This window comes from Mustela erminea, chromosome 7 (assembly GCF_009829155.1).
Source record: "Mustela erminea isolate mMusErm1 chromosome 7, mMusErm1.Pri, whole genome shotgun sequence".
Taxonomy (NCBI): Eukaryota; Metazoa; Chordata; class Mammalia; order Carnivora; family Mustelidae; genus Mustela; species Mustela erminea.
Window position 1 is genome coordinate 16,147,602 of NC_045620.1, and position 24,498 is coordinate 16,172,099.

Below are 24,498 nucleotides of genomic sequence, written 5' to 3' on the forward strand. Positions count from 1 at the left end.
GAGGGACGCCTGGGTGGCTCAGTTGGTTGAGCAGCTGCCTTCGGCTCAGGTCATGATCCCAGCGTCCTGGGATCGAGTCCCGCATCGGGCCCCTTGCTCCGCAGGGAGCCTGCTTCTTCCTCTGACTCTGCCTTCCACTCTGTCTGCCTGTGCTCGCTCTCGCTTGCTCTCTCTCTGACAAATAAATAAATAAAATCTTTAAAAAAAAAAAAGAAAAACCAGGAGAAAGGGCTAGAGTTAGGGAGGAGGCATGGGGTACAGCCTGTCAGAGAAGCCCTGAGTGAAGGGGAGGAGGAAGTCATACACTTACTTTCACAAGTATCCCAGGCAGAGGCAAGAGCAAGGAGAGCAGAGGTAAGGGTGTGAGGGGTTTTCACAGGACTGCAGGGCAGCCAGCATGGCCACAGCAGGGGTAGAGTGCTAGTGAGGAGTTCAGAGTCAAGTACTGACCTTACCCCTGCGTAAGGTCTTTCTTTTTGATTGTGGCTTCTGCTCTGCCTCTATTCTCTCAAACATTCTTTATCTTTTTGTACTGTACCTAATTTTGTAAGCTGGCTGAACTCCTCTGGGAATGAGGCAAATTAAAATATACTCATCTAATTTAAACTATACACATATTTGTGATCTTTTTTTAAAAAAATTATTTATTTATTTATTTATTTATTTGACAGAGAGAGAGAGGGATCACAAGGAGGCAGAGAGAGGGTGGGGGAAGCAGGCTTCCGGCTGAGCAGAGAGCCCAATGTGGGGCTCAATCCCGGGACCCTAGGATCAGGACCTGAGCCGAAGGCAGAGGCTTAACACACTGAGCCACTCAGGTGCCCCCATTTGTGACCTTTTAAAATTATACTGAACAAGCAAATGCCAAAGGGTGTGGACAAAGTTTATGCCTGCTTCTACAGATGGTTGACTTCAGAAAGGAAAGAGGTCTGTGACTGCAGAAAGGTACTGAGCTGAGATAATTACCATGACTTCCCCCACTATTCCCAGGTGCCTGGGGAGAAGCTTTCCTGGCAAAGGAAAGGATCCAGCAGATCCCTCTGGAGCGAACAGAAACAACTTTCACTGAGTACCTATTGCATGCCACACATTGTACCAGATCCTGTGCCAGGTACTTTAACTTATTTCACTTACTGCTCAAAACAACCCTGGACAGTGGGTATAATCCTCTATAGAAGAGGAAGCAGATGTATCAAGATGAAATAGCTTTCCAAGGTCACATGGTTAAGAAGGGACAAGGGCAAGATTAGAACTCATAGCTGGCCAATCCCTGCCAACCAGAGGCCCCAGGACTCAGTCTAAACTGAAGGCAGAACGCCGTTAATGGCAGCATCTAAGCTAAAGTCCCAGCACTGGCACACAAAAAATCCTGCTGTCAAACCCTGACCTCTGCCATTCCAGCCACGATTTTCCGCTTTCCACCCCCTGACGGAGCCAGCTATAGGGAAGCCCCGTGTGAATAATGGAACCAATCCCATTGCCTCGACCTTCTCTTGCTCAGCTCACCACCTCCCCAAATCTTCCTTTTGCCTATTAGCCAATAGCAAGCACATACCTGATGAGAAACTCATCTTAAAACCAAGAAAACCTAATTCAGAAAGCTATTTCCAGAACATTCTGGACTGACCTCTGGCACTGTGTTTTTATCACCCTGGTCTTAGTCCCCAAACCATCAGCCCAGGAACTCAGAAGGCAGGGACTCGCCACACACTGTCTTTACATCACCCCCACAGGCATCAATAAATACCAGATGGACAAATGAAGTCACTTCAGAGCAACATTCTACAGACAATATAAATATTTAAAGACTAATCGAATTTTTACTCAGAAAATTTTACTGCATTGGGGCGCCTGTGTGGCTCAGTCGTTAAGCATCTGCCCTCGGCTCAGGTCATGATCCCTGGGTCCTGGTAGGAAGCTTGCCCCTTGCCCACTCCCCCCTGCTTGTGTTCCCACTCTCACTGTGTCTTTGCCAAATAAATAAAATCTTTAAAAAAAGAAGAAGAAGAAGACACTGTGTTCAAAAGACATTACTAGGGGCGCCTGGGTGGCTCAGTGGTTTGCGCTGCTGCCTTCGGCTCGGGTCATGATCTCAGGGTCCTGGGATCGAGCCCCGCATCGGGCTCTCTGCTCCGCAGGAAGCCTGCTTCCCTCTCTCTCTCTCTCTCTCTGCCTGCCTCTCTGCCTACTTGTAATCTCTGTCTGTGAAATAAATAAATAAAATCTTTAAAAAAAAAAAAAAAAAAAGACATTACTAGCAACTACAAATACTTAGGAACACCAAATAGAAACCAGCCTGTAACTACTGTCCTTTGCTATGGTATGAACGATAAATACAATTCCACGAGCTCCAAAATATCTACTCTACTTGACTCTGCTAACACTAAATTAACAGACAGCTCCAAATACGTCCCGCATTCAGCGCTGAAGCGATCACAAAGGCCTGATCTAAGCCACATCAGAAGAGAAGCAGACACTAAAGGCAGAAGCTGGGTGGACTCTAACTGGCTGGTGGGGCAGCAGAGGTGCCTTTTGTCATTCTGAGAAAAGTGCAAACTGCAGAGAAGGAGCCGCAGGTCCATCTCCAGACCACCCCGCTTCCCTGTCCTTTTGCCTCACTTGGCTTCCAGGGACTCTGCTGCCTCCCATACTCCCCTGTCCCTCCAGCAGCTTTTCCCCAGCGTGTTAAAGGCCCTCCTCTTCGGCCTCAAATGCCAGGGCAGCTGTGAAACCCTGTGTCTAGCCCAATCCCCCACTCCAGTGCTGTCCCTGAAGGTCCCAGCCCCTCCCCCCACTTCTCTAATCACTTTATCATCTACACTAGTGGTTCATCATCTATACTGTTGGCTCAGCCTACACTCTTCACAGGGCAACCTCTCAGTCACAAAAGATGGAGGCAGAGCAGAACCCATTTCTGTCTCCTCTCCCCACATCCTGAGCGCCAATCAGCAGCACCGCCAGGCGCCTAGACCCCCAAGGGAGAAACCCCTGTTCCTGATCTCGCCATCACAGCCTTCCATGCCTGGCCTGTGGCTCCTGATTCCTTCTTACCAAACACCTCTTGAAACCACACTGACTGCTCCCACCAGTCCCATCTCAAACCTCTCAAACTTCCCATCTGCTGTTAACAGTCTCCCTAGTCGGTTTCTTCATTTCTACTTTTCCTGTTTTCCGATCAATTGTACAAATTGCTGCAAGGCATCCTTTCGTCTGGTTTCAGGAAACAAAGAATCAATCATGACCCTCTTCCAGAGGAGGTCTTTACTAGCATCCCATTCACAAATCTGGCCTCTGCCCTGAGCCTCGGGCTGTTGCCTTGGCTTCTTATTTCGGTAATGCTCAGGCTGGGCTCTGCAAGTTCTGGCTGGAGATCACAGGACAGACTGTTGCAGGGGACTTCAGAGGACCAAGTTTTCAACTATTCAGCTGGCCTTGTTCAAAGTCAAGGGTACATGCAGTTCAAAGGGCAATCAGGAATAACTTTCCTTACTTGGATACACATATACCTATGAGTATGTGGGCTTTGCCCAAAGAAGCTACATCATTGCCCAACGGCCTCTGAACATCCCCGCCAGCTCCTGAAGCCTCTTCACGCCGACAGTGGAGCTCCTAGCATCCTGACAAGCAGACACAAAGTCCCCCAAAAATGTCGAAATAATCAATGCCTAGCTAAAGGGCCCCTTGTTCGTAAAGCCTTCCCTGCTCACCCTAGTCAGAGTCAAAATCTCTCTCTTCATTATGCCCATGGCCTCTAGGTTAATATTCCACATTTGGCATTAATACAATAACCTCGCCTCACAGCCTCTGCCGTCTCCTCTGTAAAACCATTAACTTTGGACACAGGGCCTGGCACAGGAGGAGCTCAGTCAGTATTTGTGGAACTTGAGCATAAAAGCAGCAGTAGGAAGTCAGACACTCAGCCTTTGGTTTATTCAGGTGTAGACCCCATATCAGGCCAAAGATGCTGAAGAATGGTGGCCCCAGTCCATGTCCCTGTCCCTGTTATCAGGAATGGACAATGATGAGCAGACAATCAAACAGAGGAAAGCCCAGGTCTGCAACGCACTCAGGCTCCCACCTTGGGAGAATACCTGACTCTCTCTAAACTGGTTTCTTCAGCTGGAAAACCGGCTGATTCAGAGGAAAATGAAGGATGATGTGAGGTACCAGCGTGGGGAGCCTGCAGGGTGCCTCGTCTACCCAACCCAGTTTACTGAGGGGCATGGGACTCTCCATGCTGAAGCCAGAAAAGTCCCAGGCAAACCAGAACACGTTGGTCACGCTAAATGCCTGAGAGAGAGCCTGGAACACAACAGGCGACTGACGACTGCTGGCAGTTTCCTCTCCATCGGCCCCCACCCCAATTTTCCCAGCTGTCTTTGCTGGCCTCATCAAAGATCTGAGAACATGCTGTGCATACCACATAGGCCACGACCCTAACTCCTGTCCCCAGGCTCATGTTTTCAAACCAAACACTAGGAATGGAGCGCAGGGCAGCTCCAAGAGCTACAGGTACTGACTTGATGACCTTGGGGAGGGAGGTGGTATCCAGCTGGTAAATGGACAGGTCGAAGAGGGTAGTAAAGTCTCTTGGGTTCTCATCGCCCTCTTGGAGACACACTCGAAGCCGCTCTGACAGGGTGGCTGTGTCCGGCAGCATCATGTAGTCGGAAATCTGAAAGCCACAAGAGGGTTCACACAGCACGGTGGGAGTTAGAATTTTATCTGTCTAAATCTGCAGTATTTCTACTCTCTTATCAAGAGATTTCACCGTTCCTGGTCCCTAACAACTAAACCTTAAGTAAGACACTTCATGTGGAAAGAGGAGCAAAAGTCACTTGGTTAAACCCCAATGCTGACTAAATCCCACTCTGTAATTCCTCATGTGTTACAGAACACAGCTGGAGAAGCAAGCATGCTGACTGGCCTCCTTTTAATTTCGTGATCACCGATCTTGAGTGGTCAGCAATTAGCTGTATTTCTTTAGTTCATTAACTTCCCATTGTCCTAAGCAATACCTTCCTTTGGTCACTTCAGCTATCTCAAACAATTTTCCCTTTCTTAATTTTGGTTGTTGATCTTATTTTCTATTTCAGTGAGGAAACAGAAGCAATCATAAAAGACAGTCCACGAGCTCCCACTAGAGCTGCTGTCTTCCCACCAGCATCTAGGCCACACACTCGCCTTCCTTCTGCTGTTATACGTGTGACCCGCCTGTGACCCCAGCACAGATGACCCTTGCACTCGGACACTGGATCCCAGTCCTTCTTATCTAGCCAAGGACATGCTTCCAGCACTGCTGAAAGCCCTTGTGATGCCACATGCTGTGTGCTGGTAGCAGTATAAGACCAGGGAAACCTAAACATCCACCAATAGGAGACTAGTTAATATACTATTATACAAACAAGGGAAAATACAGTCCTTAAAACAACAAAACAAAAATCAAAAGAAAGCTCTTTATGTATAAATAAGGAAACATCTCTTAAGACATATTGTTAATTTTAAAAACTAGGTGGTGGGGAATACAGTGTATATAGTGTCATTTGTGTAAAACAAGGAAGAAGGAGATGCATGCATACACTTATTTACTTATATATGCATAAAATATCTCTGGAAGAACATATTAGAAACCGCTAAGACTACTGTCACTGGGGAGAGGAACAAAGCGGTTGGGCAAAGACAGGAGGGAACCTGTTCATTGGGTATGCTTTTGAACTCCCAACTGTGAATCCATTACTTACTCAAAAAGTGTATTTAACTTTCAAAAAATGCATGCTGGCGGGGTGCCTGCGTGGCTCAGTGGGTTAAAGCCTCTGCCTTCGGCTCAGGTCATGATCCCAGGATTCTGGGGTCAAGCCCCGCATCGGGCTCTCTGCTCAGCAGGGAGCCTGCTTCCCTCTCTCTCTCTCTGCCTGCCTCTCTGCCTACTTGTGATCTCTCTCTGTCAAATAAATAAAATCTTTTTTAAAAAATGCATGCTGGCAATAAAAAGTTTATCTGTAACTGCCTTCTGAGGCCCCTGCAACGACATGTTCTCCAGCGCCAGCATGGGAGGAGACATACCTGAGCATTACAGAAATAAGCCTAGACACACAGGCTCACTTTTTTCTATATTCCAAGTCAAAAAACTCCCCTAATCTTCAAACTTTTTTTATAGATAAAAAACAGGAGAGGAATATAAATACATAACTGCTTTTCCCTGCAATATGTGTCTGTGTTAGAGGCTTCGCCCTGCTAACAGGATGGGCATTGAAGGTGAAAACAATTAACAGAGGCGCTGACCATGTCAGGACATGCACCCACCCGGAGCAGGAAGATGGGTAAGGGCCCAGCAGTCCCAAAGGTCCTGAGGCTGGTTCTAATCTCAGCACAGAGATCTGCTACACAATTCTGCCTCAGGAAACCATCAAGGCCTTCAATGTCCAGACAGAAACGTAAGAGGACTCCCAAGATCACTGGTCTTCATGATTTCCTGGCAGATCTGGAGGTCAAAACTTGTCATGGAAATCCTCGCAGCTCTTTATTGAGCTACCATTTTATTAAGTATCATTTGAATCTGAACTGTTGTTTGGGTCTGAAACCCATTCCAACATAAGATTTGATCTGAAGGGACGCCTGGGTGGCTCAGTTGGTTAAACAGCTGCCTTCGGCTCAGGTCATGATCCCAGCGTCCTGGGATCGAGTCCCATATCGGGCTCCTTGCTCAGCAGGGAGCCTGCTTCTCCCTCTGTCTCTGCCTGCCATTCTGTCTGCCTGTGCTTGCTCTCTCTCCCTCTCTCTCTCTGACAAATAAATAAAATCTTTAAAAAAAAAAAAAAAAAGATTTGATCTGAAATCCTAGGAAGTTTGGACTTTCAGAATTTCTTTCTTTGCAGAGCTACTGGGTCCAGCATTTTCCTTTCCAAAGCCTTACAACACAAAGGATATTTGCGCTAGGTCTCCCGTGCAGGAGATACACGAAACCACATGACTTTAGAGAAAGGCCTCGGCGACACCATCTTCCTCTGGCACCCTACTGACACTCCCCTCCGAACCAGTCCGGTGTCACAAGCAGTGCACAGTGAAGAGAGCGGTAGAAAAGGCACGGGCTCCAGAATCAGCCTGAAATGGACATTAGTAGTGGCAAGGCAGCTATCAATTTTGGCGGGGACCTTGAAGAACATAATTACTTCCACTTCCTCAGCTAGAAAACAGGAATGACAGACACTGAATAAGAAAGAGCAAGGCAGCCGCACAGACCAGGAGCAGATATGGCATCTCAGTGCTCCTTTCCCGGCCCCCCGACACTGACTAGAATCAGCAGCTGACCAAGTCACCATCCCTCAAGAGTCGGGTCCTGTGAGATCTGAAAAGTGAATTCCTGACTGTCCTCCAGTTCTTTTACTTGGGAGGCTTACATCACTTTTCAGGAGAAATTTAAGCAAAATAGCCATATATTTCAAGTTTCCATATGAGGGAATATTTTAGACACAAGGCTCTCCTGTTTCCTAACCCAAGTCAGTCCGTGGGAGACCCCACCCTCTGCTGAGGGAAGTAGGAGGCAGTAGGCCACCACTTTGAACATCTCGCCCACTCCCTGCTACCCACCCACAGCCAGGAAATCACTTTCCTGACACTTCAGAGTTTAAGAACAGAGAAGCAGGGTGCCTGGGTGGCTCAGTCAGTTGAGTGTCTCTCGATTTTGGCTCGGGTTGTGGTCTTGAGACTCTCATGGGGCTCTGCCCTCAGCAGGGAGTCTGCTTGGGACTGTCTCTCCCCCTCTGCCCCCTCCTGCCTGTGCACTCTCTCTCTCTCAAAAATGAATGAATAAATCTTTAAAAGGCAAGAAAGGAGGGAGGGAGGGAAGGAAGGAGGGAAGGAGAAAGTAAAAGAAAGAAAGAAGGAAAGAAAAAGAAAGGGAGGAAAGAAAGAAAAAGGGAGGAAGGAAGAAAGGAGGAGGGAGGAAGGAAAGGGAGAGAGAAGCAATTACAGAACAAGCAGCCTTTGACTCAGGAGAGCTGGGTTTGGGTCGCAACTCTGCAGCCATTCGCTGTTTGGTCTTACTGCAATTTTGGAGAATTTCCATTTCTTCATCTCTAAAATGAGAATAAGACCATGACCTTCCCAAGGCTGTTGGAAAGATTTCATAAGATGATCTGTGGGAAGATATAGGATACATGGTGCCTGCATATAATAAATCCAAGAGTTGTAAAGAGTCTGACAGCTGCATCGCTTCCTACACCTTTTTATTTAGTAAGTCAGTAAACATCTATTAACTGAGGCCTCACAATCATCCTGTGAGACAGAGAGAGAGCACAGGTACTGGTATTCCCGCTTCACAGATGAGGAAACCTGGATGAAAAGGAGCTAGAAACAGGCCACTTAAGGTCCAAGGGCCAGAGTGGAGCAGGACCGGGAAGGCAGGTTACTGACCCTATTCCCACACTGGTCTCACTCTCCATCATCTGATAAATAGGAACCTAATGCCTTTGTTGTTCCTAAAGACATCAAAATTATAGTTTAAAACTTAAATTCTGATGATCTTTTATTCACAAAGAATTATTTTTATACCCTTCATATTTCTGACAGAAGTGTTTCTCTACAGATAATGATTTTGAAAGTCTGGCCAGGGAGCATACACACAGAGAGAGATACCTATCCCAATTAATTCTATATTTTCTTTTCTTTTCTTTTTTTTTTTTTAAAGATTTTATTTATTTATTTGACAGAGAGAGAGATCACAAGTAGGCAGAGAGGCAGGCAGAGAGAGAGAGAGGGAAGCAGGCTCCCCGCTGAGCAGAGAGCCCGATGCGGGGCTCGATCCCAGAATCCTGGGATCATGACCCAAGCTGAAGGCAGAGGCTTTAACCCACTGAGCCACTGAGGCGCCCCAATTCTATATTTTCTTAATTTATTATTTTTATAACATGGCCTTCATTACCCACCAAAGCCATCACTTCTTTCCATCTGTCTTACAGATAAAGTAAGAGATACGTTTTCCTTTGAAACTGTTGGAAGGGGTGCTGAGAGGCTGGATCCAACTTTTTGCCTCCAAAGTTTTTTAATGATTCACAGCCCCTACCTCTGGGTCCTCGGCATCAATCTGGTTTAAATGGATGTCTCCCGTCGTCAGCCACTGGAAAACAACATCCTGGATTTAAAAAATAAACACAGAATTAGACACCTTAATTATTTGAGAAAATCAAGACAGGGCTAGAGAATTAAATCAATCAAGAAAACAATGATAAAAATAAAGAGACTACACAGCCATGTTTCAAAAAAGAGTAGCTCCCCTTCTCTTGGTGAGATCATACGAAAGCATCGAAGTTTCCCTAAGCCTAATGTCACTTTTCCTATTGAAAACTGAGCATTTATCTTAGAGCACTTTCACTTTTAATAACAGGACAAAATGTACTAAAACTTGTTCACGACCCCAGAACAATCCCTGTTTACATGTGCCGATGACAATGTGAACTTAAACAGCAGACTACATCTAGATGCCCCTGGAATGTGTCTAGAGACACCAGAATTTCGTGTGCATTCTGCAGAAACAAGATCTTAATTAATCTCTCAATACAGTAACAGTGCAAAAGGATGAAGGAATTTGTTTCATTCATGAAAAAGTTCAGAGGGACCAGCAAGTGAGTCATCGAATCCCACCCGTGTCCAGCTCCGGCATGCACCAGGTGTCATCCTTCACAGGACATGTTTCCTTCACACCATGCAGTGCCTTCACCTCCTCCCCCACGTCAGCCCGCGACCAGTCCCATTATAACCCCTCCCAGCACCACCTGCCGGCCAGCCCCTCTCCTCATTCCCACCTTCGCCGCCTTCACTCAGGTCATCGTCAGCCCCTCTTGGCTGGCTGATTCCGCCAACCTCCTACCTGGCTCCAGGTTGCCTCCTCCCTCTCACCTTCCACATGCCTGACATAGCAGTCTTTCTTTCTGAAACACAGATCTGACTATGCCCCAGGCTGCTGGACACTCTACAAGGGCTCTCCATAGCTTCCTGGAGGCCTTCCAATCAAGTTCCTGGGCTGCCTACATGAGGCCCTGGTTAAGCATACTCCTCACCTCTCCTCCGGGATTGGCTCCCACCCCAACATGGCATGCTTAAAAACATCCACCACATCCTTCTAAATTTACACCTCTGTCTCTACACTCTCTCGCAATGTACTATGAATGCTTTCTTTTTTTTTTTTTTAAGATTTTATTTATTTATTTGACAGAGAGAACGATCGCAAGTAGGCAGAGAGTGGGGGGAGAAGCAGGCTCCCTGCTGAGTAGAGAGCTCGATGAGGGGCTCGATGCGGGGCTCAATCCCAGGACCCTGGGATCATGACCTGAGCCGAAGGCAGAGGCTTTAACCTACTGAGCCACCCAGGCACCCCAGAGAGTCACGTGCTCTTCTGACTGGACCAGCCAGGTGTCCCTGAAGATCTGGTCTTAAATGAATAGATGACCTTAGCAGTATTTTTTTTTTTAATGACATGAAAATCATACACATTATACCTTAATGTGGTGAAAGAGAAGAACCTACCATGATTTTGCTGTTTTCTTCTTTATCCAAATATTGGTCATTGAACATGTGACAGGAGCCAAGCACTGCCAGCTTCCCACCTTGGTTCTGTCAATGACAAAGTAGTGTTAGATACTCAGACCCCAAAATGCACCACATGCATCCTAGTACCCAAAAACTTACCATCAGATTCATGTGAGCAACTGTCTATACTCACTGCCAACTGACATCAGGATTTTAATGACCTAGAAATATCAACTATGACAGCAACTATATTCCCAACTGCTTCTCATTTTAGAAACTTCTATATCCTTCTACTTGACTTTAACCAAAAGCAATGTGAATTAGATTTATAACATTTTCCCTGTTAACTTATAAATGAAGATTATAATCCTAAAGGAAAAAATCCAAAAGCAATCTATAGAGATTTAAAGATATTTTATGAGTATGAAAAGACAGTATTTAATGGGTGCCTGGATGGCTCGGTGGGTTAAGCCTCTGCCTTCAACTCAGGTCATGATCTCCGGGTCCTGGGATCGAGCCCCACTTTGGGCTCTCTGCTCAGCGGGGATCCTGCTTCCCCCTCTCTCTCTCTGCCCACCTCTCTGCCTACTTGTAATCTCTCTCTCTCTGTCAAATAAATAAATAAAATCTTAAAAAAAAAAAAGACAGTATTTAAGATCCAAACAAAAAAGTAACCCACGAGCATGAAAAATTCACAGAAGAGGGCACCTGGATGGCTCAGTTAGTTAAGTGTCCCAACTCTTATATGTCATTTGCAAATATTTTCTCCCATTCTGTCAAGTGTCCAACTCTTGATATCAGCTCAGGTCATGATCTCAGGGTTGTGAGACTGAGTCCTATGTCGGGCTCCATGGTGGACGTGCAGCCTGTTTAAGATTCTCTCTCCCTCCCACCCCTCCCCCATTTCTCTCTCTCTCTCTCGCTTTCTCTCTCAAAAAAGAAAAAAAAAATTCACAAAAGAAATAACTGGTCAATAAGAAAAAATTTAATTTGTAGTTAAAAAAAATCAAAACAAAGTATTTTTGCCTATCAGATCAATAAATATGAAAAAGATGACTACAAACAATGTCAAATTTCAATGAAATAAGTTCTTTAACAGATTGCTGAAACTGTCAATGTACGCAAGAATGCATATAAAACTCTATGGACAATTTTGCAGTCATAATCACAGAAAGTCAGAAATAAATTCAAATGTTCAGCCACAGAAACAGTAGGTAAGAATAAGGGGCTCTCCTGCAGTCGTGAAGCTATATGTTACAAAGGCTTTTCAGTAACCCGGAAGAAGGCTTCTGTCATAACATGAGGTGCTTTTTTTTAACATGAGGATAAAAAAAAGTATACCATAAATTGTACAGCTACCCTAAAGTCCATGCGGCAAATATACAAGCATGAGCTGCAAAAAAGGGACGCCTGGGTGGCTCAGTTGGTTAAGCCTCTGCCTTCGGCTCAGGTCATGATCCCAGCATCCTGGGATCGAGTCCCACATTGGGCTCCTTGCTCGGCAGGGAGCCTGCTTCTCCCTCTGCCTCTGCCTGCCATTCTGTCTGCCTGTGCTCGCTCTCTCCCCCTCTCTCTCTCTGATAAATTAAAAAAAAAAAAGTGGGAGAAAATGATCACAATGTCAATTCTGTAGTGAGAAATTCTTTTTTTTTCCCCTTCCATCTCTGTACTTTTCAATTTTTCTACAATGAGTATGTTACTTTTATAATGAGGAAAATAGTACAATGTAAAACTACAAAATGAATTCAATTTTTCCTGCAACGTCACATACAGAAACAGGCCCAGTGGAAAGAACTACTAGGAAAGAACTACTCTCAAGCCAGAGATGTCAAGAGATAAAAATACACAAATTCCATAAATAAAACAAGATTTGCAAAATGTGACTTATGCCACATTAAAAGCAAATGGCTTATAGGAAAAATAACACTATTACAATAAAATAACCATTGAAAGCGCACCATTTACTGAGAACAGGAAGTGAATCTGGTGGAATTCCAAAGAAAGAACGGAGGAGTGCTGATTGAACCCCGCTGCGATTTGAACCCACATATGTAAGTAAATACAGGATGAGAAAAGGACTTTCCTTCTCACTACTATCCAGAGTTTGGTCTATACTTTTTCTTTACTATTCTTTTTTTTCCCTGCCTCATTTATTTCAGACTATAGATCTTCCTTCAATCTTTTTATTCTGGACAGAGATTCATTCTACTGTTGTCTTCAGTTTCCTTTTCCATCTTTTGTCTATGATTTGTTCCAATTAAAGAAGAGTCTATCTACTTAAGGACTGATTTGCTCCTTCAATTTTAATGAGCTTATCCTATAAATGAAAGACCTAGAAAGGATCCTGACAAGCTCAAGAAGGCAATGGCCCTGGGAGAGGAGGCAGAACACACCCCCCATCCCAATCCCATGTTAGCCTCGCCCTGCTTGGGGTTTCTAGGAGTATGGGAGTGGCCCCTCTCAGGCATTACTGGTTTATCTCACCAGCTTAAAAGTGACAGGTAAAAACCTCTTAAAGATTGTGTTTCTAAGGCAGGACTAAAAGCTTGGTAGGAGGGATGCCTGGGTGGCTCAGTCAATTCAATGGTTGACCATCTGACTCTCAATTTCAGTTCAGGTCACGATCTCAGGGTCCTGGGATGGGCCTGTAGCAGGCTCCCCCACCCAACAAAGAGTCTACTTGAGAGTTTCTTTCCTCCCTGTGCCCCTACCCCAGCCTGCACATGTTCTCTCTCTAAATAAATACATAAAATCTTTTTTTAAAAAACTAAAATAAAAGCTTCTTAGGAAAAGAACATATGGGAAGGGGAAAAAGGAAGCAAACCCTTTAAATAGCTTTCCCTTTTAAAAAGCAAACCTTTTTAAATAGCTAGGCAATGAGCAAATGATAATCTCATGAGTTCTAGAAGAATCATCACAGCACAGAACTCTGTATCTAACAGATGTTTCATAAAAATCCACTGAGGAAGCTAGGTGAAGTCTCTGTGCACAGTTAAAAAATAAAAAATCATAGGGATGCCTGGGTGGCTCAGTCGGTTAAGTTTCCAACTCTTGATTTTGGTTTAGGTCATGATCTCAGCATTGTGAGATAGAGCCCCAGGCCATATCCCTCCATGCTGGGCATGGAGCCTGCTTGAGATTCTCCCTCTCCCTCTCTAAATAAATAAATAAGTAATCGAAATATTATACTACCAGATGCCCCTAGTTGTCTCATTACTTCGGTGACTATAAATTGACAGTTTCTATAAACTGATTATTTCCACATTTTGAATCATTTAATACTTCACTCTAATTTTAAAACTGTATTTCCAGGTGTTTGGGAGAAACTAACTACCATAATAACTATGGAATTTTGCCCAAATCTATTCTTTCAAAAACAGCATAGGTATTTATTTACTTCCTAATAAAATGAAGCCAGACCTTTTAAATATGGGAGAGAAAAGTAATACCTAAATGTCACAAAGAAAAATAAGATGTGAGGAATTAGAGAAAAACTGGGAGGTCAGCTGGTGAATTCTAAGTCTCGGTAGTTGCATAAAGGTGAATTCAGGAAAACATGAATTAAAAGGCAACGAATGGATGGGGCCCCTGGGTGGCTCACTCAGTTGAGTGCCCGACTCTTGATTTAGGTCTTAATCTCAGGGTCATGAGCTCAAGTCCTGCACTGGGCAGTGGAAAAGTGGGGTCACGCTGAGAGGCACTATGTCCTCTGGCATCATCTACTGCCACATTCTGTGGGGTTTCCAGGATGAGAACTGAGCAACTAGTCTTCTGATACGTTGCCCTGAGACAAACTAAAATAACAGCACAACTGTGTGGATTTTGGCATTGTGCGTTAACTCACCCTTTCCCTGGACGGACTCTCCGCTGAGAGTGAGAGCCTGTAGTCATAGACAGTTTTCATACAGGTAGCCTCATGCTACCGTGCAACAGCTTTGGATTTAGAATGGTAAGAACAAGGTTTAGGTCTCGACTCCATTGATTACTGGACCATCTGCTGTTTCCCCATAAATGAAGTGAGTTAACTGAAATACTACTCACAGGGCTGGTGTAAAGATCGGTGAGAAAACACATGAAACTCCTCTGGAAGTAGCAGTTTTTATTATTTCAATAATAAAAATAACATATCCACCCACATCTAAGAAAGGCTGTACCTTCGAGTGATAGAACGCCAGAATGGGTCTGTTAAGCGGGAAACAGACGGAGCCTGTGGACAGAACGGCCACTGCGGGTTTCATGACACTCAGTGTGGCACCAAAAGGGTAGACAAAAGTGAGAGCCCTGAAAGAAATTAAAGAAACACTCAAATTAAAAAAAAAAAAATGAATTAAAAAATTTTGAAGATGATTTCAGTGCCTCTTGAACAATTTAAGATCAAACACAAAGGTTTTATTGTGGGGGGGGGATAGTCAGGAGTAAAAACCCGACGTTTTATTACATACACACAGAGGCCCAATAACAAAATTGAGACCCAAAGAAATGACCAAGGCAGGCAGTTTCTTAACACTTTATATACAGAGACAATAAATGTGTGAGGGATTGACAGGATAAAGAAAACAGGGGCGCCTGGGTGGCTCAGCGGGTTAAGCCTCTGCCTTCGTCTCAGGTCATGATCTCGGGGTCCTGGGATCGAGCCTGGCATTGGGCTCTTTGCTCAGCAGGGAGCCTGCTTCCCCTCTCTCTCTGCCTGTCTCTCTGCCTACTTGTGATTCTCTCTCTCTCTGTGTCAAGTAAATAAATAAAAGTTTTTAAAAAATTAAAAAAAAAAAAGAAAAGAAAACAGGTATTTGAGGACTTTAGTTAGGAATTCTAAGTGGAAACTGGGCCGAGGTATTAGACCAGTAAAAAGGCAGCAAGGTTTACTTCTATAGCTTCCTCGACTTTAAGTTCCCTACATCTGGTGATAAGGATATCTTTTACTTCTTCCTTTTCTTTTCTTTTTCAATTTTTTATTTAAATTCTGGTTAGTTAACATACAGTGTAATATCGGTTTCAGGAGTAGAATTTCGTGACTCATCACTTACAGACAACAGCCCGTGCCCACCATAAGGAGCGCCGTCCTTAATGCCCATCCCCCACCTGCTTCTCTCCATCAACCCTCAGTTTGTTCTATTATCACTGAGAGTCTCTTATGGTGGGGTGCCTGGGTGGCTCAGTGGGTTAAGCCTCTGCCTTCAGCTCAGGTCATGATCCCCGGGGTCCTGGGATCGAGCCCCGCATCGGGCTCTCTGCTCAGCAGGGAGCCTACTTCCCTTCCTCTCTCTCTGCCTGCCTCCCTGCCTGCTTGTGATCTCTCTCTGTCAAATAAATAAATAAAAATCAAAAAAAAAAAAAAAAAAAGAGAGTCTCTTATGGTTTGCTTCCCTTTTTCCCTTCCCATATGCTCATCTGTCTTGTTTCCTAAATTCCACATGTGAGTGAAATCATACAGTATGTGGCACTCTCTGACAGACTTATTTCACTTAGCATGATATACTCTAGCTCCATTCACGTTGATCGCAAATGGCCAGATTTTATTCTTTTTGATGGCTGAGCAATATTCCACTGTGTACATATACCACATCTTTATCCATTCATCATTGGGCTCTCTCCACAGTTGGGCTATTGTTGATAATGCTGCTGTAAACATCACAGTGCCCTGTGATCACCCTGGAATCAGTCATTTCTGTATCCTTTAGGTAAATACCTAGTAGTTCAATTGCTGGGTCATAGGGTAGTTCTTTCTTTAACTTTCTGAGGAACCTCCATACTGTTTTCCAGAATGTCTACACCAATTTGCACTCCCACCGATACTGTATGAGTTCCCCTTTCTCTGCATTGTCACCAACATCTGTTGTTTCCTGTGTTGTTATTTTTAGCCGTTTGGACAGGTGTGAGGTGGTATCTCATCACAAACACAAAACTTAAAAAAAAAAAAAAACCCACAAAATTTGCTCTAAGCTTTGGTTTGTCAACTCAAAAATTGGTAGAACTCTAGCTACTAGTTTAATAAAGCATTTTACAAATCTGAATGCAAATTCACAACATAATCACATGTGTAAATGGTTGTAACTGGAAGAACTAAAGAAATCCCTATGGTGGAGGAGGAAGAGGGGCCCTTATCTCACAGCTGAACTGGAGGTACAAATGAGCCTACTCTGTATGACAATGCCTTCCAAGCAAGCAGCTCCCTCTTCCTTACAGATCTGACTGGTGTCATCTCCAGGAATGAATGGCTGTCATTAGAAGGCTGTGTTTCCAGTCCAGCGCTTTTAAGAATAGAGTCGTTACATCAGACACTTCTCCACACACCTGCCTTGGCCTCCTTCCCCCACCCTCCTAACAAACACTTAAGAGTATCTGGAGTGTATCAGTCTGACCTGGGGCAAATTACTCCTAAAAAGGGGTAAGGGAAGGGTGCAGACCCAGGGCTGTGGCCAACCCCTGCAGGAGTTAAGGGTTAAGGCTTAACTGAAAGCAAGATGGAGCTCTGCAAAGCTTCTTGTTTGAAGGAAGTGCTCTCTAAATGAAGAAAAACAGGAATCTTATAACAAAGTGTAAAGTTAGAAACCATGAAGAGCTCTCTATGAAGCTAATGTGAATTTTCTTTTCTCTTAGACCATGAGAAAATTCCTTATAGCTTACGTTTAAAATGATTTCCTTCCAGAGTTAGGTTCCCCCTCATTCAGTCAATCTCACCTACCCCTCTGCCTTCCGTGTCATATGGTGGGTGAGAAGTGGCACCTGCCCCACATTCTCTATTCTCCCCCTGGCACCCTGTCCCAGCAGCAGACCAGGAAAGGGGACTGTGGCCGTGAGTCCCACACCAGAAACAGAAAGAAAAGAGCAGCTGTCATGGAGGAGGAAAAGGGATGTGGGAGAAATAGTTATATGGATGTGAGTGCACATCCTTGCCTCACACTTCCCCCGAATGCACACCAAGGAGAAGAGTCTCAAGGAGGAAGGGAGATGGACACTTGAGTCATACAATGAAAACTGTCAGCTTTATTTCCTCCACTCCTTTATTATTACTAAGAAAGCAATCAGACTGACAATTTGATAGGATTTTAAGCATAAGGCTATTCATCCACCTAAAAGCCAAAAACAGGATTTTTCTGAACTACACGTGAACAAGCGAGACTGGCTGCGGGAATAGCTGGGAAAGTGTATTCCTGGGAAAGGGAAGAGATATGTCCTGGCCCTAAGGTGGGAATGAGCTCAGCATATTTAAGGAACTGAAACAAAGTCAGTGTGGCTACAGCTGAGTGAGAGATAGGAAAATGGACGTGACAGAAAAATAGGTTAAATGAGAACCTCAGACTTCAATAGGTCAAGAGTTTTCAAAACACAAACAGGACTAGGTCTCTACATCTCAGAGCCTGCCCAGAAACCGCTACTTCCAGGATGCCCCAGGAAACAGCTGCCCGTCACCACAATTACAGAGGACTTAGTAACACAACAGCAGGTAGGTACTACACCACATGGCTTACAAAGCACCTCGAAAAATATGGTCTCGGTGGAGTCTCCCAGTAACTTCGTGAGATTCATTTTGTCTCCATTGCACAGACATGGAAACAGAAGCTAAGAGTAACTTGCCTGGGTCACCCCACAGGTAAGACATGAAAATAGAAACTTCTACTGCCAAGTCCACGGTTCTTTCACCTACACCACTGTATAAGCTGACACGAAGCTTAAGAATTAGGTTATGGGGGGCTCCTGGGTGGCTCAGTGGGTTAAGCCACTGCCTTCGGCTCGGGTCATGATCCCGGGGTCCTGGGATCGAGTCCCACATCGGGCTCTCTGCTCGGCAGGGAGCCTGCTTCTTCCTCTCTCTCTCTTTCAGCCTGCCTCTCTGCCTACTTGTGATCTCTGTCTGTCAAATAAATAAATAAAATCTTTAAAAATAAAAAAAAAAAAAAAGAATTAGGTTATGGGGGGGGGGTGGGGGGGGATGAGGGGGAGGATGGGTGAAACAGATGCCAGGGACTAAAGAGGACACTTCTCATGATCAGTGAAGAATGTTTGGAAATGCTGAATCGCTATATTGTATACACCTGAAATTAATGTAACACTGTATGTTAATTATACTGGAATTAAAATTTAAAACTTTCTTGAAAAAAGAGACTGGGCACGGAGCCTACTTAAAAATAAGTAAGTGGGGCACGTGGGTGGCTCAGTGGGTTGAAGCCTCTGCCTTCAGCTTGGGTCATGGTCCCAGGGTCCTGGGATCGAGCCCCATGTCAGGCTCTCCGTTCCTCGGGGAGCCTGCTTTCTCCTCTCTCTCTCTCTGCCTACCTCTCTGCCTGCTTGTGATCTCTGTCTCTCAAATAAATAAATAAAATCTTTTAAAATAAATAAATAAATAAGATTATGATTCTCGAATGTCAAAAATGTTAATTCTGTGATGTATGTTGCCATACATTTTCCCCTTTTACAACTTTACCTTGGTTTCATCCTAAGAAAGGTCTTCCCTATTTTAAGGATTATAAAAATTCACCTACTTTTGGAAATTTTATAATTTCATTTCTTTTAATATTTAAAATTTTAATCCATCTGAAATATATTTTAGGAGTGTGCTACAAAAATGATAATGTTTTTTCAAATGGTTAGCCACAATTATGCCATCTACTCCCCAATAATTTAGAAATGTCACTAATAATTCTCATCTTTCATATACAGTCTAATTCTAATTTATTTATTTCTCATTATTTTTGCATTAGTACCACATTATTTTTACTACTAGAGTTTTATGATATTCTTTGACTACATAAATGTTCAACTCCTGGGGCGCCTGGATGGCTCAGTTGGTTAAGCTTCTGCCTTCAGCTCAGGTCATGATTTCAGGGTCCTGGGATCTAGCCCCGTGTCGGGCTCTCTGCTCAGTGGGGAGCCTGATTCCCCCACCCCCCGACTCTCTCTCTCCCTACTTGTGACCTCTCTGTCAAATAAATAAATAAAATCTTTTTTTTTTTTTAAAGATTTTATTTATTTTATTTGACAGACAGAGATCACAAGTAGGCAGAGAGGCAGGCGGAGAGAGAGAGGAGGAAGCAGGCTCCCTGCCGAGCAGAGAGCCCGATGCGGGACTTGATCCCAGGACCCTGAGATCATGACCTGAGCCGAAGACAGCGGCTTAACCCACTGGGCCACCCAGGCGCCCATAAATAAAATCTTTTAAAAAAAAGGTTCAACTCTTATGAGGTGAAATATCTCAAAGGTGAAAGGTAAAGCAGAAAAAATATAATACATGGAGGTCTTATAAATGAATAAGAAAAGAAAACCATCAATGGAAAAATGGGCAAAAAGTAGTCAACAGGAAATTCACAGAAGAAATACAATCAGCCAATAGGCTTTAAAGGCCATCCCACTCAGCCATAATCAAAGAAATGCAAATTAAAATAAAGAGATATCATTTTCACTAGAATACTCCATGCTGGGAAGAGAGGAAAAAGGAGCATGTTCACAGGGACAGTAAGTGCTACGAACTATCTGGGGGGCAATTTAGCAATGTACCACATTTGGCAATGCAACAATTGGAAAACTTCTGACCAAGAGATTCTAATGCTAAGAATCTAGCCTTGCTGGCATAGATGCACAAAAACTGCACATACAAAGACATTCACTATGTCTGTCATAAAGTAAGTGCTCAATAAATGTTAGGTTTAACTATTAAAACAAAATATCATAAATATCCTCAATGTTCAACAATAGGAGACTGTTAGATAAATTAGGATAATTCCAGTTTAATCTAGTCATTTAAAAGGATATGGTGCATCTCTGTTTATGTATAAAAAAAAATCTAGAAATCTAAATACCATATTGTTAAGAGTCATAATCCTTGGGGAAAAGGGTGTACATTTATAGTGTAGGACTTCTATTTTCTTCCTTTTGAACTGTTCAAATTGCATAGAGTTGTTTTTGGTTTGTTTTTGTTTTTTTTTTGGTGAGAATGATATTTGTAATCAGAAATGAAAACTCTTCACTTCAAAAAAGAAAACTCTTCAAAATGACAAAAGCAACCTCTTTAGAGAGCCTCAGAAAACACACTCACTGGGCATTGTTTCCATTGCTTTCTTCATCGATGATTCCAGGCACGGCCTTCCCTGCAGCTCGGCTAATTTCCCTTGAAGAAAAAAAAATTAAACCTAGTAAACAAAAAAAAATTTAGGAATTTCATACTCCATTCATTCGTAGTAAGTATGAACTAACTGCAACGATTCTGCAGACTTATTCAAAATACAATTCTCAGAACTTAATTAAAGATACACCTACACACCTACACCTCTTTCTGTAGCTTGAAAAAGTTAACATTTAAATATGAGGTTCAGCTCTTCTTTCTTGAGTCCTGAGGGAAAGATCAATATACTAAACTACATTCTAGACGAGACAGACATTCTAGTCCTATATTCTAGACTCTGTATCACCAGAACCCGGAGAGCACCTGGCATATAACAAACTCAAGTGTGGAATGAATAATTTTGAATAAAGGAAAAAATGCAAAGAGAGGGCACCTGATGTTGCTTCTCTCACACATTCATTTCCCACTTCTCCAAAGGTCCTAATTTAGCCCTTGAGATCCAGTGAAACAGAAAAACTTGACTTCACCCCAGTCTCCGGGATAGGGAATATGACCTAGTTATACCATCAGGACATTCTATGCCCTCTGCCACTGCAACCGGTTCAGGATGGGCATGTGGCCCAAACCAGCTCAAACACAGCAAATCTCAGGACTACTCTTGCTGAGAATGCTGGGACCAAGGCAGGCTCTCTTGCCCTAGATGGTGTGGCATGCCGATATAAATTTGGGAACTGCTAAAACTGTCCAGCCCATGGACAGAGGAGAGCAGAGCCAAGAGACCTACAGAGCAATGGGACTGGAGCCCTAACAACATCATGAATTTTCAGTTAATCCACACCCAAAGCCTGCCGTATTTCTGGGCTTTTCAATTACATGAGTTGATAAAATCTCTTTATTGTTTCATCTCATTGAGAGAATAGGGTTTTCTATACTTGCAGCTGAATGCATTCTGACAAAGAGTGAATGTGGAATACGGTTTCAAAAGATGGGAGGAATATAATTTGAGGAACGAGAAGTAATATAATAAACTAAATTATAATATAGTAAAATAAAAGAGTAACAAAGGAAGAAAGGCTAGTGAAAAGAATGTGTGAGATGAGAAGTGAGAAGATAGGAATCATTTGTTAAAATATTTCTGCTTTGGGGGCGCCAGGGTGGCTCAGTAGGCTGAACCTCTGCCTAACGCTTGGGTTATGATCTCAGGGTCCTGGGATCGAGCTCTGCATCGGGCTCTCTGCTCAGCGGGGAACCTGCTTCCCCCTCTCTCACCTGCCTCTCTACTTACTTGTGATCTCTCTCTGCCAAATAAATAAAAAAAAAAATCTTAAAAAAAAAAATTCTGCTTTCAACACACTCACCTATTCAGGACTCCATTGGAAACTAGAGCTTCTTTTGGATGGAAATACTTATAATATACATTTCTAACCACAGCATCTTTAGAGGAAAGGAGAGGAAATTGCATCTTAGATTAGAAATAGGTTTGATATTATAAACACATATAAAATTTTACGTGTAAGAAATCCTGGAACTCTGTTCCCATTCCTCCCATTTTAATACCATGGAAGAAGCCCCAGAAGGCTCAGACTGCCACTGAGATCAGAATGCTGGACCATGCACCCTCAGCCCAGGGCTCTTTCCACTGTACTACTGGGTCCAGAGGGCTATAATATGAGTAATAAATGGGAAACAACTGCTTCTACTAAAATAACAATAATCATAATTACCACTATTAACCATGATTCCATATTCTTCTAGAAGAAAGTTAATATTGGTGTCGAATCTGGATTCCCCACCCTCTCCCAGCATCACAAGGATATCACCACCACCATCAAGGTATTTCTTCAGGACTTCAAACTACACAAAAGAAAAAAAAAATCTATGAATATACCCAAAAGACTTTTGTCCAAAGACTTAAAGACCTTAACTACCTGAAAAATAAATGTAAGCCACTTAAATATAAATGTATATAAGATAACATAAAAGTTACTCTCTACATAGAATTTCAAAGCTTGTCTTTAAGCATAAAGTTCCAAAATACTCAAACGGAATTCACATTTTCCACCTTGACTATCTGGAAAGCAAACCAAAAGTGGAAACGAAGCTCACAGGTCACTGAGCAGCAGCCCTGGTCTCAACCCAGTGGAGATAAAATCAACCCTGGCCGAAAACGATTGCTCTGGACCATACCTGCCCCTCCCCGCCAGCTACCAACAGCAGGATGAAGACATTGCATACCACCCCCAGGGAGGAATTCTGTTCCAGTCATTCATTGACTGATCAACAGTGAATGAGAAATGAGAAATGCCATGTTATCTGCTTATCTCCTGGGAATCTCTCTCTTGCTTTCCCAAAGCTGGAGAGGAAAGAAAAATCTAAGACTGGTCTTGTTGACCCAGCCTGAGAAAACCTGGTGGGGTGAGTGGTCTAGACCAATAGTCTCTCAACTCTCCTCAAGCATCCCATAAGAAAATGTGAACACCCACTCTGATATGTATATGAAGTATGTGTAATTATAGAATTATAAAACATCCTCTTAAGAAGGGAAATTCTGAAGGATAATAAAGATATAACAAATGCAATTTCCTTCTGGCACCTCAGTGATTCACCACGTACACCCCACTTTGGACACCACCACCTCGGTCCAGCTCTGCAACAGCAAAGCCCTTGCACTTGCACACTCCCTAGATTTCCTTCTCTCCTCCAGCCCCCTAAATATAGAAAACATAGTTCAACGATTAACATTGCCAAGGTGGCTTGTTCCCAAATGAGACTAACTCCACAGATTCTGGACTCTCCACAAGACTGCCCCATTCATGGGGATCCTACATAGTATTTTTAGCATTTGTTTCAAAATGTCAGATATAAAGAAGTGTTCTAGTGTATGTGTACTACTGACACTCCAGTGTAAACAAACTGAAATATACATATTCTTCTAGTGCCCATATGCCCAAACACTGACAATTTGAAGTATACATACTCTTTCATAAGTCATCTTCCTTTAACCTCTTTACATTACAGTTAAGACACTGGTTTTTTTTTTTAAATGGTGGTGGGTACTAATATCTAGCCTTCTCGATTCAGAATAAAGGTACATTTATAATACAGACAGTGATACCTGGGTGGCTCAGTCGATTAGGCATCTGACTCTTGGTTTTGGCTCAGATCATGATCTCAGCACCATGGGATAGAGCCCCACATAAGGCTCTGCTCAGCATGGAGTCTGCTTGAGGTTCTCTCTCTCTCTCCCTCTATCCCTCCCCCTACTTGCTCGCTCTCTCTCTCTCTGTCTCAAATAAGACAAATAAATAAAATCTGTAAAAAAAGTAATATAGATAGATGTTGATCTGACAAGGTGGGGATACATGGTCTGGGTCAATTGGTGGTAAGTGAATATTACCACCGGACAAATGTGTAAGCCCATGTGGCTGAGGTGGGAACAAAGAAAAACTAAATTCAGTCTAGGTTCTAGCTTGATTCTCACATCTAATATCAGACATATGATGTCCTGTCAAAGAAGTTTCTGGAGGACAACATCAAAGACAGATCATATAGTCTATGAGGGGTGAACTGACCCCTTTACTGGTCCTAGGAGGCCAACAGCAATGCCCAGAAAGGCAGTGATCTATGCCAGGAGGAAGACCTCTGCTAACCATTTGAATCCGCTTGATGTAAGAATAAAACACAAGGGAATGTTGGTACCTTTTTATTTTTATTTTTTTGAAGACTTTATTTATTTGATAGAGAGAGAGAGAGAGAGAGAGAGATAGGTAGAACAGCAAAGGGGAGCAGCAGGCAGAGGGAGAGGGAAAAGTAGCTCACCCTGAGCAAGGAGCCCGATGCGGGGGCCCCATCCCAGGGCCCTGGGATCATGAAGGCAGATGCTTAACGACTGAGCCACTCAGGTGCCCCAAAGGAAT

The 24,498-nt window shown here is 43.5% G+C and overlaps 1 protein-coding gene across 3 annotated transcripts in view; it reads right to left on the reverse strand.

Annotated features, from left to right (window-relative positions):
• Window positions 1-24,498, reverse strand: part of IFT52 (intraflagellar transport 52) — a 39,279-nt gene that overhangs the window by 7,148 nt on the left and 7,633 nt on the right. For 2 of the 3 annotated variants that reach the window (XM_032350619.1, XM_032350620.1), the window contains 7 exons: window positions 22,306-22,435; window positions 21,940-22,015; window positions 20,555-20,626; window positions 14,679-14,805; window positions 10,522-10,608; window positions 9,062-9,130; window positions 4,521-4,675 (listed from right to left, as the gene is read on the reverse strand). In XM_032350619.1, coding sequence (XP_032206510.1) covers window positions 4,521-4,675; window positions 9,062-9,130; window positions 10,522-10,608; window positions 14,679-14,805; window positions 20,555-20,626; window positions 21,940-22,015; window positions 22,306-22,435 — 716 coding nt within the window. The remainder of the gene's footprint in view (window positions 1-4,520; window positions 4,676-9,061; window positions 9,131-10,521; window positions 10,609-14,678; window positions 14,806-20,554; window positions 20,627-21,939; window positions 22,016-22,305; window positions 22,436-24,498) is intronic. The other variant, XM_032350621.1, reaches the window with a different exon arrangement.